The following is a 23,293-nucleotide window of genomic DNA, read 5'->3' as shown; positions in this document are numbered from 1 at the left end:
GTTGAAGGTCGACTCGAATACGAGACATTCATAAGGATTTGGCTTTAATACAGCTGGTTGGGGGAGGCACTTCTAAGCATTGACGGTTGATGGCATCACTGGAGCAGCGCCTTCCATTCTCGCCGCCACGTTCCTGTGCTCTGTACCTCCAGGTTCATGCGAAAAGTTCGCGTTCGCGTAATGGCTAAAAAAACTTTGCTTGATTTCTCTGTCATAGAAATCGGTAAAACACGAAAGGGAAATGTGAGGCAAAATCTGAAGCTCAGCATGATATGCGGGTTGGCGGCTGTCTTGTGGGTGTGCTTGGTGAACGACGTCCTGCTGGCGGGTAGCTTCGGCAAAGGTGTACTGGCGTCATTTTTGTGACGGATATGACGTCATTAAAATCTTGATGGATACCGGCATAAAGGACTTTCGTGTTAAAATATGAAACCCGAAAAGGAACAACCCTCAGTATAACGTACTCTTTAGTAGTAAAGGTTGCTTCCCCGCAAGAAGACCCTATGTGCAGGGGTGCACCCTTTACAGGCCGCATGCTCCTTTGTACTGGCGTCACTTCCGTGACGGATATGACGTCGGTGAAATCTTTGTGTATCCGGGAATAAAACACTTCTGTGTTAAAATTCTTTTTTTCTTTCACTAGCTCCATGTCCTCGACGCACGGATCGCTTGACTACTGAACGGGGGACATGCTCGAACGCGCTTTACGAAGCCCTCCGGACGAGAAAATGGAAGAGGCTGCATCGCTGTCAGAGCGCATCGCTCCTTGTATCGATACTCCACAGTGCCATCGCTTCCCCGTGGCTACGCTTGACTTGCTCGTTTCGGCCAAGCACGAGCTTGAACACCGTGCGCTGTTGGACGCACTTGGGTGCGGAAAGGCCTATCGTTTCCCCCTTGCATTTATGTTGGTGTCTCTCCTCCCATGTAGTCCCTGTTTTGAGCGGGAAAATACTGCAAGCATGCAACGTCGAATCAACCCAAACTGCAAAATATACAGACGCGAGCATATTTCACCGCTGATCTGAAAGTATGCCCTTTGGAAGTGGATGAGCTTTCTACTACAAATGCGGTAAAGTTTTTGTACATGTCTACTACTGGGACTTGTTCAAAAGGTTTGCAAATTCATAAGGTAAGTGAGTAAGGCTTTCATTCATTTCAACGCTGTGAATTTTCTGTAGAAGTTGATTGAGTGGCACCAGTTCAAAAATTTTGCAAAACTCCCGAGGTCCTGCACCAATTTCCCGTCTGCTTTTATTTGCCCGCATTTTCGACACAATAAGAAGACTTGTTCACGTCGTGAGCTTCTACTTCAATCACAGGTGCGCCGCAGCGATACATTTGAAACAGCGATACATTTGAAAACAAAACGGAGGGACATTAAAACTATGTCTGTAATCAGCGGAAGCCTTTTCAAAAGATAGTTAAAGCCTTTTCGAAAGTCTCGGGGCAACAGGCATCCAAATTATTGGCAACCTCTGTTCCGCGTGGCGTCGCTGTACTTCGCGAAAGGTTTTGCTATCCTGGCCCTCCTCCTTCCCAGGTGGCGCAGCGACTTCCCAATTCCGACTTTACCAAGTTCCAGATTTTAGGACGCTGCGTGTTCTGGCCCACACCGTCTTGTAGATACAAGCCAAACACATCGAATGCATCATCGTTATTATCATCATCATTATTATTTAAACAATCAAGCTTACTTAACCTTTGTTCGCCCTCAGCTGGAATTTGCATCTCCCATATGATCCCCCATTAAAGCCTACCTCATTAACCAGCTAGTAGCTGTGCAAAACAGAGCGTCACGGTTCATTTCACGCATTTACAGTCGCCCCTCGAGCATCACACAAATAAAACATGACCTTTCATTACAGCATCTAGAATACGGCGCAGAGTTGCCCTCGTTTCTTTGCTTCATAAATATGAGCGCATGTCTAAGCGACCACCCAATCAACGAAGCATCACACGCATCTTTGGAAAAACAAATTCATTCAGTTCATCGGCTTTGCCTTGGGCCATAGCACAATGGAATGACCTTCCCGACGTCATTGTTAATTTAACTAATCATGCAAGTTTTCGCTAACAATTAGTGCTACATCTATCTTGATAGCATTGTATAAACTCCTTCAGTTCTGTTTTTGTTGATAGTGTTTTTTTTTCGACTGTTAAATTCTTGTTGTTGCCTGTAACCCCTCCTTGTCATTTGTGCAATCATTGGTATTAGTTCCAGTGTATATCTTTTAATGTGGCACAAGTTTCACCCACTAGCATTTTTCCTATGTACTTACTCTATGCTCCGTAATAGAGCCTGTAATGTATTTTTAAATAAATAAATAAATAAAACGACCAAGGGGTCCTCATGACCACACTAATCCAAGATGAACGGCATACAATGCATCGGTTATTAGCGATTGTAAAGCTGTGGCGTCCATACACTTTTTGTCACCACCACTGGTCGCTGCGTTGGACCTCTTTCTTGGGACTTTTAAGAGGGCTACTCAATGAGGAACTGGAGCACCCGCCAATGTTAGCTACATTTGTGTGCATCCTAAGAGTCAAACTAAGGGCAGCCCCAGCGCTTTTTGCATCTCCCACATTCGGGGTCCCAAGTGCTAAAGAAATTTCTTTTATCTCATTTGTTAGCGGCCTATAACTTAAAGGTGAGAACGAGTGTGAAAGCATAGTGAATCAAAACCACAAAGACAGCTTTAAGGAGCATCAGCAGCAAAAAAATCCACGATAGGAGATTTCGAGCAAGCGAACAGTTACAATGCCGGGTTAAGCTTCCGCTTAGCGAGGAAGCGACAAGTTTAAGGGCAGAAACTTTACGCTTGTGGTAAAGTGAGTAGTTATAGCTTATACGAGTGGCCCTCCGATTCCCTGGGGAAAGCAACTATAGGTCTGTCTCATCTAGAATTGCTATAGGAGCACATGCGTTCTTCATATGTATCATTTGGATCATTAGGTAGGTTAAAATAATGTGTTTTTTTTCTGACTTCCTAAGATGCGCGCATCAGATGCAGCATAAATCCCTACTTTTGGATCTATGCTGTTTTTTTTAGGTTTTAAAAGACATGAACGCCTTCGTTAGGTTTCTCGGCATCATTTTTGTGCGCACACATGCACGATCACCTAATCGTAACCAGTCCACGCCAGTTCGTCCTTATCGGCACACCGCGAACCGCCTTGTGTGGCTCGTTTGTGAGCTCGGGCGTATAGTTTGGGAGCTTCATGAACATCGATCAATGGCCTGTAATCGTTAACTAACACGCTGTTACGCCAAGAGGGCTCCTTAGGAAAGTGGCTGATGAGTTGCCATTTTCCTATCTGCTTCCCGTATAATATAGATTGGTTATTCGATGTTAGCGTTAATATTGTCATCTATGTAGTATTTTGTTTGAACCACAAAACTTTCATCTTATTTTCATGGCCCCTTCACTTTTCATGGAACCGAACAAAACAGACAGACAGGGAAAACGAAGTTAACGATAGCGCACCAGGGGAACGCCGAAATTCTCTCCCTACAATTCAGATTGTAGGGAGAGAATTTCTCAAGGCGGGAAAGAAACACTGTGTTTAGTAGACGTTTCCCGGATGAACTTTCTTTTCTTTTTCCTCTGCGATGCGCTGAAGAAATTTCTTTTTTTTCGCTTTTCATCATCCAATGACTATTCGTTCCCGTGGGTGGCTGCGAAACACTCAATCTCATTATGGGCGCGCGGCAACGGTCTTGGAAAGCTTTGAGGGAATTGTACCAAGAGTAGAAAGAACCAGCGTTGAAGGTTTTTTCTCGAAAATCTTTTCTCTGCGGGGCTAGAGGCATGCCTGCCTATTCGGATTACTGGCTGCCTCGATATGTGCCTTGCACGTATGCTGTGTTCTCATGATTTAAAGTTTTGAGACTGGAGCTCGTGTACCCTTACCAGCTCGTGCTTCGACAAAGCGAGATGGGCCTACTGCGAGGACGTAGACGTCTGGAACATTTGTTATTCTTTTTTTTAAAGACGGAAAATAATGAACCTCGTCTGTTTTCCTTTTCTTTGATGTTTGGTGAAGCACACGACCTCTGGCTGGAAGGGGAACCTGGAAGGGGAAAACCTCGGATCATGTTTTGTGGTTGTTAGTTCCTTTTCCTAGAAAAGTGCTTATTGTTGGGTACAACGCAAAACCTACAGCCGCCCACGTTGCATTGATGCATCTGTACGACTCCTGAGCGGCCAAAATGAAATCCAGCTAGACGATGAAGCATCAAAAAGCAATGCTTTCTTTGAAAATCAAGGAGAAGGAGGAGCAGCAGGAGGAGGAGGAGGAGGAGGAGGAAACTTTATTGAACAGTGAGATCGAGTTGGTAAGTGGGCGGGGTCCTCAGTCCAGGACTCCGTTGCGGCCTGCCGTCATCGCCCTTTCAGTGAACCAAAGCTGCTTACTTAGATGCGAGCTCGCAAGTTCACTCTCCCACTGCTCGTATGTAGGACCGGGAATTGGTGCAAGGTCGAAGGAATCATCTGGCATCACATTTACCTGACATCAGGAGCGAACTGTCAGAAACATAGTGTCCTGTTTTATCAGACTGGTAGTTGGTATGTAGTAAGCTTTCGACATGAATGCTAGGTTAGCGAGGTAACTGCTTAGAAATTTATACGCCTCTGTTATAATCAGCCATCAAAAGTTTGTGCTGAACGCTACGCCTGACTGGTTGCTTCTCACTCGAACATGTGAACTCGTGTTAAGCCTGACACTGAACCCAAAAGCAGGCTTCGGTGCCTTAAGCCACCTGTTCGATATAACGATGCAGAACGCTCGAAAAGGAGCAAACATTTTACCATTAAAGTAGCGCGGTGTCTGTCAACGCCGTTCATACGAAAAAGTTGAGCCCAAAGACCTCGGTTTTAACCACGGCGATGCCGACACTTGCATGCCACGGCCTCACGGACCTTACTACAAGGATGGTGCGCTTGTGGCTAGGTTTCCGGCACAATGAACAAAATAGCACATTGATAACCCCTTCCTGCGCGCCCGCATTACACCACGCCTGCCATTGTGTTGCCTTCGTAGCGTTAACGTCCCACAACGTCGGAGGCAGCTCGGAGCGTTGGTCTGTCTGCTTTTCGTCCATACAGAGCCTCTGTGTTTGCATGCTAGAACCAGAGAATACACTCTGCCTCACTGTGTAGGCACCCCGCTTTGTTTACGTACGTCTCGAAGGTGTCCGGAGCGTTCCCATCGCATCAGGCTAATCCCTCAGCGTTTCTAGACAGCCGTGGTGCGTTGGCATTTTCTTCGTATATCACCGCACATCTAGCCGCATGTTTACACTTTGTATAAGTCAGAGAGCAGTAAAAGTAAAACCTCCGCCATCGAGTAGGAATTTTGTTCTAGAAATATCGTGCGGCTTCCTGAGTGCGGTTTTGCTTCATTTTCACAGCAATGCACGCGAAGTTGTCTTCTTTTTTACGAACTTCGCTGGCAGGGGCGTCTGGTCAGAGTTCCTTGTTAGTAACCTGGTTTAAAGTCAGACGGGCTTAACTAATCTTTTTTTCGTGACAGTGGGGAACATTTCATACGGGTTAATTTCCCTGTCAAATCGGAGGGCATGCTTCCATAGTTGGTTGTCACCATTATCACGGCGATGGCCCCCGGTGTCACACGACAGAGCCGCTAGGGCTGCGTCTTACTGTTCGGCGCTTTAGATCACCGATCTCCAGTCCAGTCCACTCGTGTGACCGTTAACAGCAAACTAAAAAATTCTACCTCCCCATCTATACTGTATATTATATAAAAATTCTCTCTCTCTCTCTCTCTCTCTCTCTCTCTCTCTCTCTCTCTCTCTCTCTCTCTCTAATATATATATATATATATATATATATATATATATATATATATATATAGAAGAAAAAATGGCCGCGTATCTGCTCCTTTCGTTGCAAATGCCGTCAAAAGACGGTAGGCTTTATCGGCTATTGCGAAGTAAATGCCTCCCTTCGTTTCCCCGCTCACGTCCCATGTTGTTCCTCTTGCGTCGCGCTCCTCCCAAGGTAAAGACGCCAAAGGTTTGCTTAAATCATTTTAAATTTCCCGCGTTCCACTGCTCCAAACCGGGCGTCTCAATGCGAATGCTGCCGTACGACGAAGACGAGCGTTAATCGAGGCGCCCTACTTCAACGTTTATAGAACCGCGTTTCCCTACTCCACGTGCGTTGCAAGCAGAACGTGGACCCTATCTAGTGGAACCTTGCGTAACTGTTGCCGGTTGATTTCTTAAAATGGCGCCAGAAGCTACAGTGACGCGGGCGACAGCAGGCGACGGCGGAGTGAATTCTTTTTCTGCAGTTGATGAAGTATTTAATTTCGCAAAAGTCAAGCATGTTTGATTTTTTATAAAGGAACACTGCAAATATCACTTCTGTATTGATTTGTTGTCTCATATTTGCGTAATATCTTGTTCTTCTTCAACAATCTTGACAAGTATGAACATTACACCGGACATAGATGGGTAGATTTAGCTGTGGCTATATAAGACTATTGCGCAGGCATTGTTTTGCTTTGGCCGGTTGGCTGAATCGAGTCACAGACAGACATACAGACATACAGACAGACCAAAATTTCTGGGTTTAAGTAGCCCAAGAAAGACTATCGTCTTTAAAAAAAAGAAAGACACACGTCTAAAGAGGCATAGTAATAACGTTTCGGCCAAGGCAGGTCCCTCGGCCGAAACGTTATTACTATTCCTCTTTCGACGTGTGTCTTTCTTTTTCCCTTTTTTTGATATTTGCCAAATATATATATATATATATATATATATATATATATATATATATATATATATATATACATTGTTACACGAGACGACAGGGCTGCTTCACTTTATCGGCGAATGCTCGCTAGCAGTCCGGGCGATGAAGAAGACAACAAAGCGCTTTGGCGGAATTGAGGGTTGCACTCTACGCTATCCGGTGAACCGCCGGTAGTCCTGCGAATAAACCCTACTTCGCCTCTTAGTCGCCTGCTCATCCGCGTAACATTATAGACAGCGAGTCACAATTGGAAATGAGGGGTTCGTTGAATTAACACAGAAATAAGGGTAGGCCGTTAAGAAAGCGAAGGAAAGCAAAAAGGGAAACGCAGTGCCCTCTCGGTTTCCCTGCTTTCTTAACTACCTACCATTATGTATATATATTGTCACGTGCCAGTCTGTGGGATGAGAGCATTAAGTAGGACAGACATGCTAATCCCCCGCGTGGGTACGTGCCGTGTGATGGGCACAGCAGAGGACGACGAAGGAGCGCGTTAGCTAGCGGCTCGTGTGCTCGGTTCTTGGTCGCCATTTTGCTAGCCACCAACCGGTGCTCTTTGTGTGTTTCCTCTGGCAAGTTAGGCACCTCGCCTAATAAATACTTTGCCCCTGCGTCTTCGCCAAGACAACTTCTCTGCGCCCCTGTTTGACAGGACGCAACACTGGTGGAGGGTGCTTCCGATGCCTCGTACTCCCCCGGACGTTAGCCCCGAGAGACCTTCGCCCGTCCACACTCCGGTTCATCGGTGTAGCCGCCGGAAACTCGGCCTTCCTCCAGAAGAGGGCCCTCTCTTGGAGTCTACATCAAGAAGGCACGCTTCTCAGCCAGAGGTAATGGCGCAGGCAATGCCTACTACGGTGACTTTTCAGCACCCGCGCGAACCCGCCCACTTCCACGGAGAGGATTACGAAGACGTTGAGGACTGGCTTGAACAGTTCGAGCGTGTGGCTGCATTCAACCAGTGGAGTGCCACCCAAAAGCTCCAACAAGCCTATTTTGCTCTTGAGGACGGTGCAAGGACGTGGTTCGAGAATTGGGAAGCGAGCCTGCGCACTTGGGAGGACTTTCGTCGGGAGGTTCAAGCGAAATTCGCCAATGCCGACCGCCGCGAACAAGCACAGCGTCTCCTGGAAGCACGGACTCAGAAACCTAACGAGAGTGTGGCTATGTTCGCGGAGGACATGGCCCGACTGTTCAAGCGAGCCGACCCAGACATGGCAGAATGTAAAAAATTACGCCATCTTATGCATGGCGTAAAAGAACAGCTTTTCGCCGGCCTCGTCCGAAATCCGCCACGAACGGTCCAAGAATTCATCCGCGAGGCTACTGCCATTGAGAGGGCACTACAACAGCGCTCCCGACAATACGACCGCATGGGCGCCAAAACATCGTCGAGCATCTCTGCTGTCATAGCCACGGATGACGACAACCGCCTTCGGGATCTCATCCGCGCGGTGTTGAGAGAAGAGCTCGCTAAGTGCGGCATCATCCCATCGGGGCCCATACAGGCCTCCGTCGCCGACATAGTGCGCGATGAAATTCGCAACGCGATTTCCCTACCAGCAGCGCAGCCAGCGTCACCATGCCCAGTTTCCTACGCCACGGCTCTCACTGTCCAGGCTCCCGCCGCAACCACTAGACCTGCCGCGCCGCTTCTCCCATACCACCCGCCGCACCCAGCCGAATGCTGGCCACAACAAGCAGTCCCTCTTACTGCCCAACAGCAGTTTCGTAATAACTCTTCGGTACGTCCGCAACAGTACTATCGTCCTCAAGTACGCAAGACCGACCTTTGGCGAACTCCCGACAACCAGCCGCTCTGCTATCACTGTGGCGAACCAGGGCACATTTATCGCCGGTGCCCCTACCGTGAAATTGGACTGCCTGGATTCCCACCCAACGCTGTTCGGCCCCAATTCGGAGAAAGACCGGTCGCCATTTCTGACTACCTCGCCGAGCGTCGAGCTACCGCACCACTCCGCCGATCGCGTTCGCCGTCCCCAGCTCCCCAAGGTTCGCCCGGCCGCCGCACTCCTGGAGGGCCACCTACCCGGCGGTCTGCAACGCCACCGCGGGGAAACTAGATGACGCAACCTTGGGAGGCAAGGTTGCCAGTAGTCGAAGCTCCGAAGGCCTCCCTCTACCGCCGGCAGTTGGGGAACCGGCAGCCCAAAACTTCGACGGCGACGTGAACGCGCGGCCCGAACTTACAGTTTTTCTCGACGGACACGAAATGACCGCATTAGTGGACACCGGGGCGGACTACTCGATAATTAGTCGGGAACTCTCTGACAGGCTCAGAAAGGTCAAGACCCCATGGGATGGACCTCAGATTCGGACTGCCGGGGGTCACCTAATGACGCCTGTCGGAAAATGTACCGCGAGGGTACGCATTGGTGACTCTGACTTCGTCGGTACGTTCGTCGTCCTTCCGGAGTGCTGCAGAGAGCTTATTATAGGAATGGACTTCTTGCGCGATCATGATGCGGTAATCGACGTCGGCGAAGGCTTTGTGAGTTTTTCTACGAAAAATAACACACCAGAACGTACCGGCAACCGACCCATACACCTGCGAATTGTCGGTGACGAAGTTAGCCTACCACCAAGATCCTGCATGCTTGTTTCCGTTAGGTGTGATAACCTATTAAGCGGCCCTGGTATTGCCGAGGTCTTGAGTCCCCTTCTTCTGGAAAGTGGGATCGCCATTGCTAGGGGCCTGTTGACGCTAGCGTGCGGCGAAGCGGAGGTACTGCTGACAAACTTCACCAATGAACGTCGACAAGTCGCCAAGGGAACGGCGGTTGCCATCTTCGAAGACATCGACAACGCAATGGACTGCTTCGTTCTACAGAGTAAAGCGTCAGCCGTGGTGCCAAATAAGCTCGAAATCGACGTTAACCGAAACCTCCCGCCGACAGAGCAACGCCAGCTTTCTGAGCTCTTAAACAGTTTCCGGGACTGCTTTTCGTCAACGTCGGGCGTCCGCCAAACCCAGTTGGTTAAACACCGAATAATTACTGCCGCAAATGAAAGACCGGTTCGGCAGAACCCCTACCGAGTGTCCGCGAAAGAACGCGATGCGATAAGGCAGCAGGTGGACCAGATGCTAGACGACGACGTCATTCAGCCATCGACAAGCCCCTGGGCGTCACCCGTCGTCATGGTAAAAAAGAAAGATGGTAGCTTGAGATTCTGTGTCGATTATCGCAAACTGAACCAAGTCACCAAAAAAGACGTATATCCTCTGCCGAGAATAGACGACTCACTCGATCGATTACGACATGCCCGCTACTTTTCGTCAATGGACTTAAAGAGCGGATACTGGCAAATCGAAGTCGATGAGCGTGACCGTGAAAAGACCGCATTTGTTACTCCCGACGGGCTTTATGAGTTCAAAGTTCTTCCTTTTGGTTTGTGCTCAGCGCCTGCAACATTTCAAAGAATGATGGACACGGTTCTGTCTGGATTGAAGTGGCAAACGTGTTTGGTATACCTAGACGACGTCGTCGTGTTTTCCAGGACCTTTCAAGAGCACTTGGAGCGATTGACGTCCGTTCTTCAGGCTATCCGATCTGCCGCACTGACACTGAAACCAGAAAAATGCCACTTCGGGTATGAAGAACTACTATTTCTCGGTCACGTTGTCAGTCGAGCTGGCGTACGCCCGGATCCTGATAAACTTGATGCCGTGTCGAAGTTCTGCACGCCTACCGACAAAAAGAGCATTCGGCGTTTTCTGGGACTGTGCTCTTATTACCGGAGATTCATAGCGAACTTCTCCCACATTGCGGCCCCACTCACTCGCCTCACACGTGACGACGTAGCTTTCATCTGGAGTGATGAACAGCAAGAGGCGTTTGATGAGCTCCGACGGCGCTTACAGATACCACCTGTGCTGGCTCATTTCGATGAGGATGCCGCAACTATGGTTCACACGGATGCCAGCAATGTGGGGCTCGGCGCTGTTCTCGTCCAGTGGCAAGACGGCGCCGAAAAAGTCATCGCTTACGCCAGCCGGACACTATCACGGGCCGAAAGTAACTACTCGGCCACCGAGAAAGAGTGCCTTGCTGTTGTTTGGGCCCTCCTCAAATTCCGACCATACCTTTATGGGCGTCATTTTACCGTCGTCAGCGACCACCATTCCCTCTGCTGGCTCACGAATCTTAAGAATCCTACTGGCCGTCTTGCGCGATGGAGCTTAAGACTCCAGGAATTCGACATGACCATCATACATAAATCCGGCAAGCGGCATTCAGACGCAGACTGCCTTTCAAGAGCTCCTGTTGGCCTTGCCCCCGCCGATGACGACGACAGCGACGATGCCGCGCTAATCGGAGTTCTGGACGCACCCACCATTTCGGAACAGCAGCGCGCAGATCCGGAACTACGATCGCTGTTTGATTTTTTACAAGGCCACACAACCGTCGTGCCGAAGGCATTTGCCAGAGGACTGTCCTCATTCTGTCTGCGGAGCAACGTTCTCTATAAGAGAAATTTCGCGTCGAGTGGGAGTAACTACCTGCTTGTCGTACCCAACCTTCTCAGGAATGAAATCTTGCAGGCCTGTCACGACGAGCCTAGCGCCGGTCACTTCGGTTACACACGTACGCTGGCACGGATCAAGCAGAAGTACTACTGGCCGAAGCTATCGGCCACCGTACGGCAGTATGTACGAACTTGCCGGGACTGCCAGCGACGGAAAGCACCACCCGGCCGGCCAGCCGGACTTCTGCAGCCCGTTCAGGTTCCTAGAACGCCTTTTGAACAAGTCGGCATGGACTTGCTCGGCCCCTTTCCAACTTCCACAACTGGGAACAAATGGATAGTAGTCGCCACGGATTACCTAACCAGGTATGCCGAAACGAAGGCGCTACCACGGGCTACAGCGCTTGAGGTTGCGCAGTTTTTCCTAACAAGAATTGTGCTGCGGCATGGCGCACCGGCCGTGCTGATTACAGACCGTGGAACGGCCTTCACGGCGCAACTGCTGCAAGAAGTGTTGAGATTGAGCGGCACGTCCCACCGAAAGGCCAGCGCGTACCACCCCCAAACCAACGGCTTAACAGAACGCCTGAACCGAACAATAGCCGACATGCTCAGTATGTACGCCGATGCGGAACACAAGACGTGGGATGCAGTTTTGCCTTACGTAACGTTCGCGTATAATACGGCCCAACAAGAGACGACGCAAATGACGCCATTTGCACTTGTCTACGGTAGGGAACCTTCCACAATGCTTGACGCCATGCTGCTACCCGATACCCACGACGACCAAGCCGGCTCCCTTCACGAGTTTGTGCGTAGCGCCGAAGAAGCACGCGCGCTGGCACGCCAGCGCATACAACAGCACCAGCGTTGTGACGCCGCTCGCTACAATCTTCGCCACCGACATGCAACCTTCTCCCCTGGGGACCAGGTCTGGGTGTGGACTCCAGTTAGGCGCCGGGGGCTCTCGGAAAAGCTTATGCGGCGTTACTTTGGCCCGTACACGGTGTTACGACAGCTCAGCGATGTTACCTACGAAGTCGCTCCAGCCAGCCCTAGCGCCGCAGGACGTTCCCGATCTCGCCCAGAAATTGTGCATGTGGTCCGCATGAAACAATACTTCTCGCGGTGATCACGCAATGCATCTAGCAGCGGACTACATTTTCCGCGCATAACCGTAGCATCGAGTCGATGCTTTTGAGGAGAGGGGGTAATGTCACGTGCCAGTCTGTGGGATGAGAGCATTAAGTAGGACAGACATGCTAATCCCCCGCGTGGGTACGTGCCGTGTGATGGGCACAGCAGAGGACGACGAAGGAGCGCGTTAGCTAGCGGCTCGTGTGCTCGGTTCTTGGTCGCCATTTTGCTAGCCACCAACCGGTGCTCTTTGTGTGTTTCCTCTGGCAAGTTAGGCACCTCGCCTAATAAATACTTTGCCCCTGCGTCTTCGCCAAGACAACTTCTCTGCGCCCCTGTTTGACAGGACGCAACAATATATATATATATATATATATATATATATATATATATATATATATATATATATATATATATATATATATATATATATATATATATATATATATATATATATATATATATATATGTATATATATATTGTCTGTGCGATCCGTATTGTCTGTGTAACCCTAGCACTTTTTTCGTGCGGAACGGAAACACCGATATTTTTTCGTGTTAAGTGTCTCGAAGCTTCGAAGCTCAATAGCCCTCGTTAACGCCTGCACAATGCAAATTTGCTCAGATCCCTCCTTCCTTCGACAAGCAGGATAGAGGAGAGCACACAAGCGCACGTGCCTAACCTCATGTACCGACAAAGTGAGTGAACGGAACACTCGTGTTTCCAGACGTGTTTTGGTAGTGCAAATAAAGCGCGGCCCGCCAATCTCGGCTGCGATGTGCATATAGGCTCCGAAGCCAGTAGTTCCAAGTAGGCACCGACTCTTTTACCTTGGTTCTGGCAGAGAGGCTGCCAGTCGGATTGCATTAGCATTGTAGATGAGGCGCCCGCTTCGAGAAAGACATTTCTGTTTCCCCCGAACCTCCGGGTTAGCGTGCAGCGCTGACGAAACGCGCCTCGACCGAGACTTAGCCGGACGCCTGCATCCAGCTGCGCCACGGAGAGTGGAGAGTGGTCTAGTGGCGAAGCACTATAACCTGTCACGGGACGTTGTCTCGAGAAATCCCGCGACGAATTTCCGTAAACAATTGGTTCTGCTATACGGAATATGTAGAATAAGGCCTAATACCCTGGGCGTGGTGGTGCGGGGCGCAGAATGAATGCCGTGGCTAGCGCATTTATTCTAGCAGATTGCCGTGCCTTGTGGGCCAACTTGTATTACCTGCTCCGGCACATGGGCATCTGGGTGCGGAGAAAGAAAGGGCAGGCGGTCGAAACACAAAAGATAGAAACAAGGTTACTAAGGTGACGGTGTTCTTTGTGCCTCGGAGTTTTGTGACAGTAGGCGCGGGATTGTATATATAGAAACGATCTCTAAATTTACCTCGGCATGGGAAGCGCGCTGAAAAAATTAGAGGACGTTTAAATAGGCTGGAGGTCCGAGGAGGTCAGATGGACACCACACCTACATTTCGATTGATTCATATGGTTCGCCTGATTGTTGAGGCCATCGAGTTAGGAGAGATATTGGGTCGGGTGAAAGGTTAGCGTGAAATGATGGTAATTGGAGATTAAGGATAATTGGAGATTAATGGGAGAGGCCTTTGCCCTGCAGTGGGCGTAAATAGGCTGGTGATGATGTGATGATGATGATGATGGTGGTGGTGGGTAGCTGCAGTCCTCTCCTTCCTTTCAGTATGTAGTGTTGCAAGCTCTAGATAAGAGTAAGGACTAGCGACTTATCTCTACCTCTGTAAACTAGAGAGGGAGAAAAAGACCGGTAGCAGCACAGAGGAAAAACGTTCGGATAGCGTGAGCATAGGCTTTTGGAGGTCATGGCAACAAGAACGAAGAAGAAACGACAAAAAGGAGCGCACATTATTCTACGTCATTGTTAGTTTTTCGTCTTCGTTGCCATGAATCGCTTCCAACTAGGCCGGCTGGCTATGTTGTTTTGGAAGTCAATGAGAGAGGCACTCGTCAGGAAGTTTACAGGAAACGCGTTGTGTTAAATGGTGATGGGGGTGGTTATGATGATGATGATGATGATTGCCGGCTTTCGTAAAGGTGTTGCAAGTCCTGTGCTGGAAATGGATGCAGTGAAACCTGAAGAGTCCTGCGGTCGGTGTAAATTACGAAACAATTCGCCCTTATTAATTAGCTGTTCCCTATTTCTCTCTTTTTTTACCTCACTGTGTTCACCCCCATAATGAAGTAGCAACCAGGGCATTTTTCGGGGCTAACTTTTTTGGCCTCCAATAAACGTTCCTCTTTTTCTTTTTCCGGAGTTATTCGAGAATGCTATGCTAAAACAAAATGTAAGAGCGACGCTGTGTGAGCGAACAGATAAACGTATTACGCTGGTGTTCGCAATACTTTTCCCCCACACAAGACCAAATGAAAAGACTCGTGATCGATAACTTGACTGTTGGTTGAATGGGTGTGGTGTTGGCTGTACGTTACAAGAACAATGCTATAACGCTGACAAGGCCATCCTTCTCGCTTAGGGACATTTGTCTTGTCCTGGCGGACAACGGCTACGGCCACACCTCGGCTTCCCTCAATCGCACGGACTTTTTCATTTATTCCTTCTCGCATTAGCTCGACAGATCTTCCACGTCGGCTTCCTGGGTTCGGAAAAAATAATGGCACAGCTGGGACAGAGGTCGCTTTGTAAGCGCTTTACGCTGCCGTCCTGCTTAGGAAAGTTTCTCCCAGTTTCTATGCCAGAGCGTTAGTGTGACGCAGTTTTGTTTCGCCAGACGTTGTGTTGGCTTTATTTCTTTCAGGCTATTGTCGCGTGACTCAATATTCCTTCAAAGCTTTTTTCTCGTCTTCATAGCCTTACTTACAGGGATGATGACGGACCGTGAGTTATGGTGCTTTTAATGAACAACACGGAGTTTTTTCTTCTTGTATCTTACGATAATAAGATGGATTGGAAATCTTAGTTTTCTTCGAGCGAAGCGTTACCACGACATTTAAAGTGTCAGTCTCCCGCCCTCTGCTTCATGCTTTTGGAACATTATAAAAAAGTCACTTCTTTTGTGGGACTAACGTATTCGGTACGTTAGTAAGCTTGGCGCACACAGCTCTCGTTGTAAGTAACCAGCAGTGAAAACCATAAAAGTATCCAAAATAAATTTTTTTCTAGAAACAGTGAGCATTTTATTCACAAGAAGGTGCCCAAAAACTTCCAACATGGTAGAAATCACAATTGTTGCCAACGTTTCAGCAAAGAGACTTGCCTTCGTCTGGGCAACCCCTCGCTTGGTTGGCACGCTTTATATAGGGGTAGGTCCCCAGGTGAGAGGAGAAAGCGGATTGGTTTGGGAGTATGTAGGGGGAGATATTGAGGGGGAAAGAAGGTTGTATATTTTGAGCCGCGAAGTCGCTAAGAGGGAAGTCAGCCAGGGGTTGATATTCCGGGAAATTCTTGGAGAGAAAGGATGAGAGGGGGTTGGTTGCCCCGCTGCGCGGCCTACAGAGAGGTTCTCAAAAGCGCCGTAAGCAGAACAGGTGGTGAGAGGAGTCCTTATTCGAAGCTATCTGCAAGCCTCAGGTCAAAAGAAAAGGTATAGAAGGGGGAGAATGACTTGGTCCAGGAAAAAAGAAAAAAAAGGAGGAAAAACCACATCTTGAAGCCTTGAAGCCGACGGAGCTGTTTGGAGCGTTCATTGCACCAGCTTTCAGATTTTGGGAAGTTTAGCGCTAAATTAAAAGTATTTCCGCCTGTTAATTTGGATATTCGTTGTTGTTACCCCACCATATAAAACGCTAGCTTTCGCAAAGCTAGAGGACAGGCACTAAACATTCGCTGTCTGTCCCTTTAAGCGTGCACGCGTTTCTTGTGCAGGATTCGGCATGACGACACCCTGCACGTGGGCGGGGCGCAGCCTGGTGCTCGTTTACGGTTTTCTGGGCTGCTCGGGAGCCATCCTGTTCTTCAACCTCTTCCTGGAGCGCATCATCACCCTCCTGGCCTGCATCCTCAAGACTCTGCACGAGAGGGACCTCCGGCGACGGGGACTGCTCGACCGGAGGGATTCGCAGGTGCTTGGGCCGTCCGATACTTTTTGTCTGACCTCACCTTGTAGCAGCCATTGCCATCTGTAACATACACAAGGAACTGAAGGAGAGTAGAAAGCTGGGCTAGTTGAAAATGATTCATGATTGGAAATGCGCACAAAAAACTGTACCAGGGAAGAGAACACACACAACGCAGTGTGTGTTCTCATCTCTGTCTATGTCGTCATCTCTGTCTATGTTGTTAAATGTTTCGTTTTAGAGATTTGTTCCCCGCGAATGGAGTATTCTAACCTCGAGAGGTTTTATGCGCCGAAGCTCTACCTGGGCTGTGAGCAGGGCCAGAGGGGAAGGCTTTGGGTTAACTTGGACCGTCTGAGAGTGTTTAATTTGGGCCAAAATTTCTACACGCCGTTTTTGTTTCTCGCTTTGACGAGTGTTGCAGCCAGAATCAAGCCGGCATCTTCGGGCTCGGCAGCACAGCACCTTAGCCACTGAGCCACCGCATAGGGTGCCGGTAGAGTGTTTTTGGCACGTGAGTGGGGTAAAGGGGGAGTTGTGGCGTAGCAGCAGCAGAAACGCATGAGGGGAGGGGGTAGAGCATGTGGTGCCGAATTCGACGTAGCCGAGCTCGTCACCGATTAGGTGGACACCAGCCAACTGCAAGACGCAGCAGCTTCGTGTACAACGTAGGACTGTGACCCGATCAATCGTGTTTTGTTTCGTGAGTTTGCACTGAAGCCGAAACAGGTTCGCTGAGTAATCCGCCAACGCACGAATGGTTTGACTAGCCCATTTCTGTGGTAAGCAATCCGCACAACTCGTACATTGTGATGCGAATGGCGGAGAAGAATTCCTTGGTTACGGCTTACAACCTTGCCGACTTCTTGGGAGTGCGACCATTGCTGCCCTATTCACGGCCGGCCCACATCAACCGCTCGGTTTCAACACTTTAGCATCGCGAAAAGAGGTGTCGGTATTTATTGTTACTGCAATAGCTGCAAATATAAGTCATGTCAGACCCCTGAGCTTAGTGAGGAGTTTCCAGTCGGGATGTAAAGTCGTTGGATGGGGAAGAAACTGCTATTAACGGGAGACTGCAAACCATGTTCTTTACTTTTAGTAAGGAAGCAGGCGCTAATTTTACGGTAATTATGTTAACCGAAGCGAATGCTCTGCGACGTGTGACGAGATGCTCGCTTTGTGGGGCGCAGCTGTCGTTCGACGACCGGCTGGACGACTGGAAACCTTCGGTGTACTGGGTCATGCTGTGTCTGTTCCTGGCCACGGCGGCGCTGTCGGCCTCGGCTTCGGCGCTGTACGCGCGCACCGAGAACTGGAGCTACCTGGAGTCGTTCTACTTCTGCTTCGTCGCCTTCTCCACCATCGGCTTCGGAGACCTGGTGCCCGGACAGAGGTCCACTGCGCTGCCAAATGTTGCGAGTGACGACGACGAGGACGAGCCAGAAGCCGCCGACGACCCCGAGGTGCGACTGCTCGACGTGAACCCATTGTCCCATCACAGGGTTTGAAACTCAAAAAGCCTCCTGCGTTATGGTTTTGGTTATGTCTTCCTGTGTGCCTCATTTATCTAACTGTTGAGAAGTTTCCAAAACTCTGTGCGTCGTCACCATCTCTCTGCAAGCAACGCAAAAAAGCATCGCGGCAATAGAAAGCTTACACCAAAGCAAGAAATGCACATTGATGCAAGGGATGTAACGCACGTGTCCCACCCTTTACCCAACACGGACATATATCTGACGCTCACGCAGTTGCGGAAGCGCCCAAATTACTTACGTAATCTGCAACGTCACTCGCTTGAAATGTTCCTTATGACCAAGTAGGTTGGAAGTATTTCGCGACAGATGTGAGGACACAATCGGAATTGACACCACCGTTATTAATATGACTTCCTGTAAGCTTCTCTGAAGTGAAGGAGCAGCGAATGCGAGTCCATAACGTGGATGTTGTGGCCGAAAAAAGATTAAAAGAACCCTGAAAGAGTTTTAACGGCACAGTCCACTAACTCGTAAGCACCCACCGAAAATTGGTGTTAGTTGCGAATTAGTCGCGAAAGTATTTGGCAACATTGGCCGCCGCTGTTCAGGGAATGAACCGAAAGACATTTGTGTCGTCGATGGGTGTGTCTGGATATAGAGATTTTCTCACTTGGCCCTCACCCACTGCTAGGTCCGCAGGTAAAGGACATCTTGCAATCTCTTGATTTTTACCTAACCGGACAAAGGGTTGTTATACTGCCGTGACAGTATGGCGAATGGAGTGCGATTTTTCGTAACTCTTTACCCACGCTCCTTCTGCAGGTGAGTAGCTGGTACCACGTGGCCAATTTCCTCATCCTGTCGGCCGGGTGCTGCTGCATCTACAGCCTCTTCAACGTCACCTCCATCGTCATCAAGCAGCTGCTCAACTGGCTCATCCGTAGGCTGGACTGCTCTTGCAGGCCGAGGAGAAAAACGGGACAGAAACCTGCCAGGTGGGTATCCCGATTCAGGACGGGTCGTTATTGATATGAGGTTTGCAGTTACGCTTCTTGTACCTTGAGAGCAGCCCAATGGTCTTGCGCAGAACGAACGCACATGTGTATAACCAGTACATTAACAATATAGCTTTACCACGCGATTGTCAGTAACGTCGTAATACTCCCTCACCGTCTCTTAACGGGCTAATCTGATAGTGTGAGAGCCACAATATCGTGTATGACAGCTAAAAGTTGTTAAGGTAGTGCACAACATTCTGCAGAGGATGCCAGATATCTGTAAGATACACAAAAACACTTAAGAAAAATACACAGGTAAAAGGCATAATTTCCACACTTCTAAGGAAATTTCCTCTGGAGAGAACTCCGATGATGCCTGAGCTCTTCTTATCCTAGTTGTAATTATAATAGCATGATTGTCCAACTTAAAAGTTTAATTACGTTGAAAACTAGGTTCAGTTACACTATATTACAGTAGTTACAAATAATTTAAAAGCACGGCACGATTGCCAGGTGCATACACTTGGCCGTCCGACGTAGTTAGACCTCTCTGTGGTCGTCGTCAGGAATAGGCACCAACAACCACAATGAAACAATGCATCTTCCTGTTAATGTCAGATAGTAGAAACGGCTTACCATGACTACATATGTAATTACATCTTGCCTCATTTGCATTTTTGATACATTATATGTTACCTTAAAAAGGCGAGACAGCGACTCTAAGCACGGGTCCACCAATATTTTATGATGCCCCATGAACCTATTTATTTATTTATTTATTTATTTATTTATTTATTTATTTATTACGATACCCGCAGCGCCAAAGTTGACATTATAGTGGGGGGGGGGGAGAGAGAGAGAGAGAGAGAGAAAACACTTTATTTGAGCACTAGTTGGGCTAACGACGAGTGGTGACCAGCGCTTGGAGGGTGCCGGTGACCTGAGCAGCTTGTCCAGCTAGTCCTTGCTGGACTTGAGGGTTCGAGCTGCGTAACGCCGCCTCCCAGTGCTCTTCAGAAGAGATGAGAGGGAATGAGTTGTGGGGGCATTGCCAAACGATATGAGAGACTGTTTCGGTGGCTCCGCAGTCGGGGCATTGGGGAGAAGGAAATATTGAGGGATAAATTGCATGTAGTCTGGCGCGACAAGGGAGGGTATGGGTTTGTATAAGGCGCCAGTATCGTTCCTCTGCGATAGAAAGCGACCAGTGGGGTGGAGGGTAGCGCCGGCGAGAGAGGCGGTAATGGCAGGTAATTTCCTGGAAAGTTAACAGGCTGTCACGGGCTGATTGGGCTCCATGGGAAGGGATGCGACTTGGCCCAGCTCGGACGGTTAGCTCTCGAGCTGCAAGGTTAGCCGCTTCATTACCTTCCAGCCCCGCATGGGCTGGAGTCCAAATTAGCTCCGCGTGGGAGGTGGGAGGATTTTGAAGAAGAATTTTGAGAGCCTGCGGGGAAATGTTACCACGGGCAAAATTTCGAATGGCCATTTTCGAATCAGAAATAACAATTGTTGGTGTAGGCCGATGAGTGAGCGCAAGTGCAATGGCCGCCTCTTCCGCAGTGGCAGGGGAGCGCGTTACGATAGTTAGTGATTGGTAAGAGTGTGCTTTAGGGTCGAACAGTGCGGTGACTGCAGAAGCATTGTGGTGGCGATAACTAGCGGCGTCCACATATGCGGTGGTCGGGCCCATGGGGTATTTACGGGCGAGCACGCATGTTAAACGCCGGGGGGGGGGGGGATACAATTAAAAAATACGTAATACAAGTTTGTACAAAACAAAATCGAACAGTAACAACCCAAGTAACACCAACTGTTGTACAAAACGGCGAACAAAGACAGCGTACAATAATGAAATGAACTACCTCATCTGTAGGTATGCAGCGAAACTTTCACTCGACGTAAAAAATACCTCCTGCGGAGATAGATTATTCCAGTCCTATATAGACCTCTGAAAAAAGTACATCTCAAACAGATTGGTTCTGCGTGAAACTTCGTTTACTTTAAGGGAATGATCCCTTCCGGACAAGATGTAATCTGGATTTTGTAAGTAATGGTCACGGTTTCTTCCAGTTTTTCAAAGAAATATCCTGTGAACAAGCTTCAGTAGCAGCATTTTTCTGCGGCCATGCAAAGATTGCCATCCCAGAGAATTTTTTGCCCGGGACACACAGGAATTCCTAGTAATATCACTGCAAACAATAATGAACAGACAAAATTTGAATCCTTTTTATCCGCTTTGTATATTCTAGCACGGGTCCGCCGAGGTGAATATGGTCACCAAGAAAAACCAAGCTGACAAAAAAACATCCCTTCGTAAGTGGTTGTTATGTATGTTTTGCGCAGGTACCGGCGCAACGCTCTCACGCCGGCACAGCTCCGCGTCCAAGCACGAGCCGCTGCCAGAACGGACGTCAAGTCGAATCGAAGGTCTTCAAGCAAGACAGACCCGGGCGACGACTCCGACTCGGACATCGACTCCACATACGACTCCGACGTCGAGCGCGGTCACACAGGCGAACTCATCTGCATGTCGGACCTGCTCAGAGCCAACAAGGTCTCCCTGGCCATCATGCAAAAGCAGCTGTACGAGACCGCGCAACGAGGTGGCGCTCCAGTCTTGCTGCCCCAAAGGGCACTTCAGGACCGAGACGCTTTCAAACCCGGTGCAGTCGGTCCGTTGGCTATTGTGTCAGAAAAGTTTGGCGACGGAAACGGCTGACACCCCCGGCAAACCGGGAACGTGGACGGACCATCCATCAGCCACGTCTGAGAATCAGTGATCCGTGTGCTTGCAAGCCGCGCCTCCCAGGGCGCCGACCTAGACGTGTTCGAACGCTCACATATATATCCGAAGTCTCGCGAGAAGCGCCAAATTGGCGCTGCTACATTGTACGTAGCTTTTTGATAGCCGCGGAAGAAACACTATACTCATTAGGAAGATAATATCATGTCAGCCTCAACATTCTCAATTATACCGCGCGTGCATCAGACACAGACGTCAAACCGCAGAGCTAGAAAAAAGCGCGTAATAAATGAGTCACCGTGAAGTAGTCTACGATAGTGGAATTCGACAGTGAGCCTGACGCGTTCCTAAAGTCTGATAAACAACTATAAATGTGAATAGGGAAAAATATGTTCTCATGCTTCCCTCAAGGTAGTTAACCACTAATTGTACATTGCAAACGAGCGGAAGAGAACTTTCGTTTGCAGATATGCACAACTGTTGTTTGAAGCAGCAACCTTGGCAAAGTATGCCGAGCTTTGCTCAGGGAAAAACCTTCAAGGAACACTTTAACAGTACCTCCGGACAAAGATATTCTGAACAGTGTTGCCGCCACCATGCCATGTTTTTTTCCAGAAAAATGATGTTGCCAGTACTCCAATAGAAAGCACATCTTACGCAGCGTTAGGCCAATGACATTGGGAAATCAAGTTCAAAAAAAGAACGCCCTTTTAGGTACTGTAAGGTGCTGCCAAGCTAATTTCAGACTGTCACCACGTCCTAGCGTCCTACAAAACTTTCCAAATTCCTTTCAGGATTTGTCATTTTTATTATTTTATTGCAGTGTTCCTCACCTTGTAAAACTCTTAAGTATACTCCTCATTTGTCGCTGTTATATAAAAAATAGCCTGGTTATGCATCCTTCCGGTAAATAGCCAAAGACATATGCGCCGCATAGGGTGCATTGTTAAGGCATTTTGTGCATGTTGTGTATTTGCGAAGGCGTGAGGACTCTACACTTACGTGTTTTGTTTGTATCAAATACAATTTTACCATGTGCTTTGTGGCCATTGAAACAATTAGAAGTTAGGGTGCAGTTGACGTTGTTCAAAACTAGCCAGCCAACCCTGCCACCTCAGTTGCCCGCAGGAACATACACATAGGACATGCTCCAGAATTTTATTGGAATAGAAGCTTTGTCCTATTCGCTGCAACAATCTAGAGTTGATTATTTACTCCATGTTGGCGTTCTTTACCAATAAAATATTGGAAGTCAAGTAGCCGACTTGATGGCACGGGTCACATGGAGAGTGTTTTCGAGATGCTCCACCAGTTCAGGTAATGTCCTTTTTGCTCGTCTAGTTTCCTAGTGGCACCAAATAACGGCAGATTTGTTGCCAACGCCACTAATCTTCTTTCCGCCACAATGTTTTCCCTCCCGGTTTCACAAAATTTATCCCTCATAAGGGGAGTGGTGTTTTGTTTCAGGCTTCCTTCATCCCAAAGACAACTTTTAAATGGAGCCATCGCTGCTGGAAACTTTCGAGCAATGGAAGTGTAATTACTGATTGGCGCTGGAGACCGGTAGTCATCCGTAATTTTCAGTGAAAGTACAGTGGCCACTAACCGCT

At 48.7% G+C, this 23,293-nt stretch overlaps 1 protein-coding gene across 1 annotated transcript in view; it reads left to right on the top strand.

Annotated features, from left to right (window-relative positions):
* The window catches only part of LOC144142540 (potassium channel, subfamily K, member 13-like), a 218,077-nt gene extending 195,130 nt beyond the window's left edge, over positions 1-22,947 (top strand). Inside the window, exons 2-5 of the mRNA XM_077674124.1 lie at positions 16,271-16,467; positions 17,655-17,927; positions 18,762-18,934; positions 21,284-22,947. Of these exons, the coding sequence (XP_077530250.1) occupies positions 16,271-16,467; positions 17,655-17,927; positions 18,762-18,934; positions 21,284-21,659 (1,019 nt within the window). The 3' untranslated portion in view covers positions 21,660-22,947. The remainder of the gene's footprint in view (positions 1-16,270; positions 16,468-17,654; positions 17,928-18,761; positions 18,935-21,283) is intronic.
* The last annotated feature ends 346 nt before the right edge of the window (positions 22,948-23,293 follow it).

This window comes from Haemaphysalis longicornis, unplaced genomic scaffold (genome assembly GCF_048455015.1).
Source record: "Haemaphysalis longicornis isolate Haplotype H1 unplaced genomic scaffold, Haemaphysalis longicornis Haplotype H1 scaffold_6, whole genome shotgun sequence".
NCBI classification, from domain to species: Eukaryota; Metazoa; Arthropoda; class Arachnida; order Ixodida; family Ixodidae; genus Haemaphysalis; species Haemaphysalis longicornis.
This window is presented reverse-complemented; position numbering and strand designations above follow the sequence as displayed.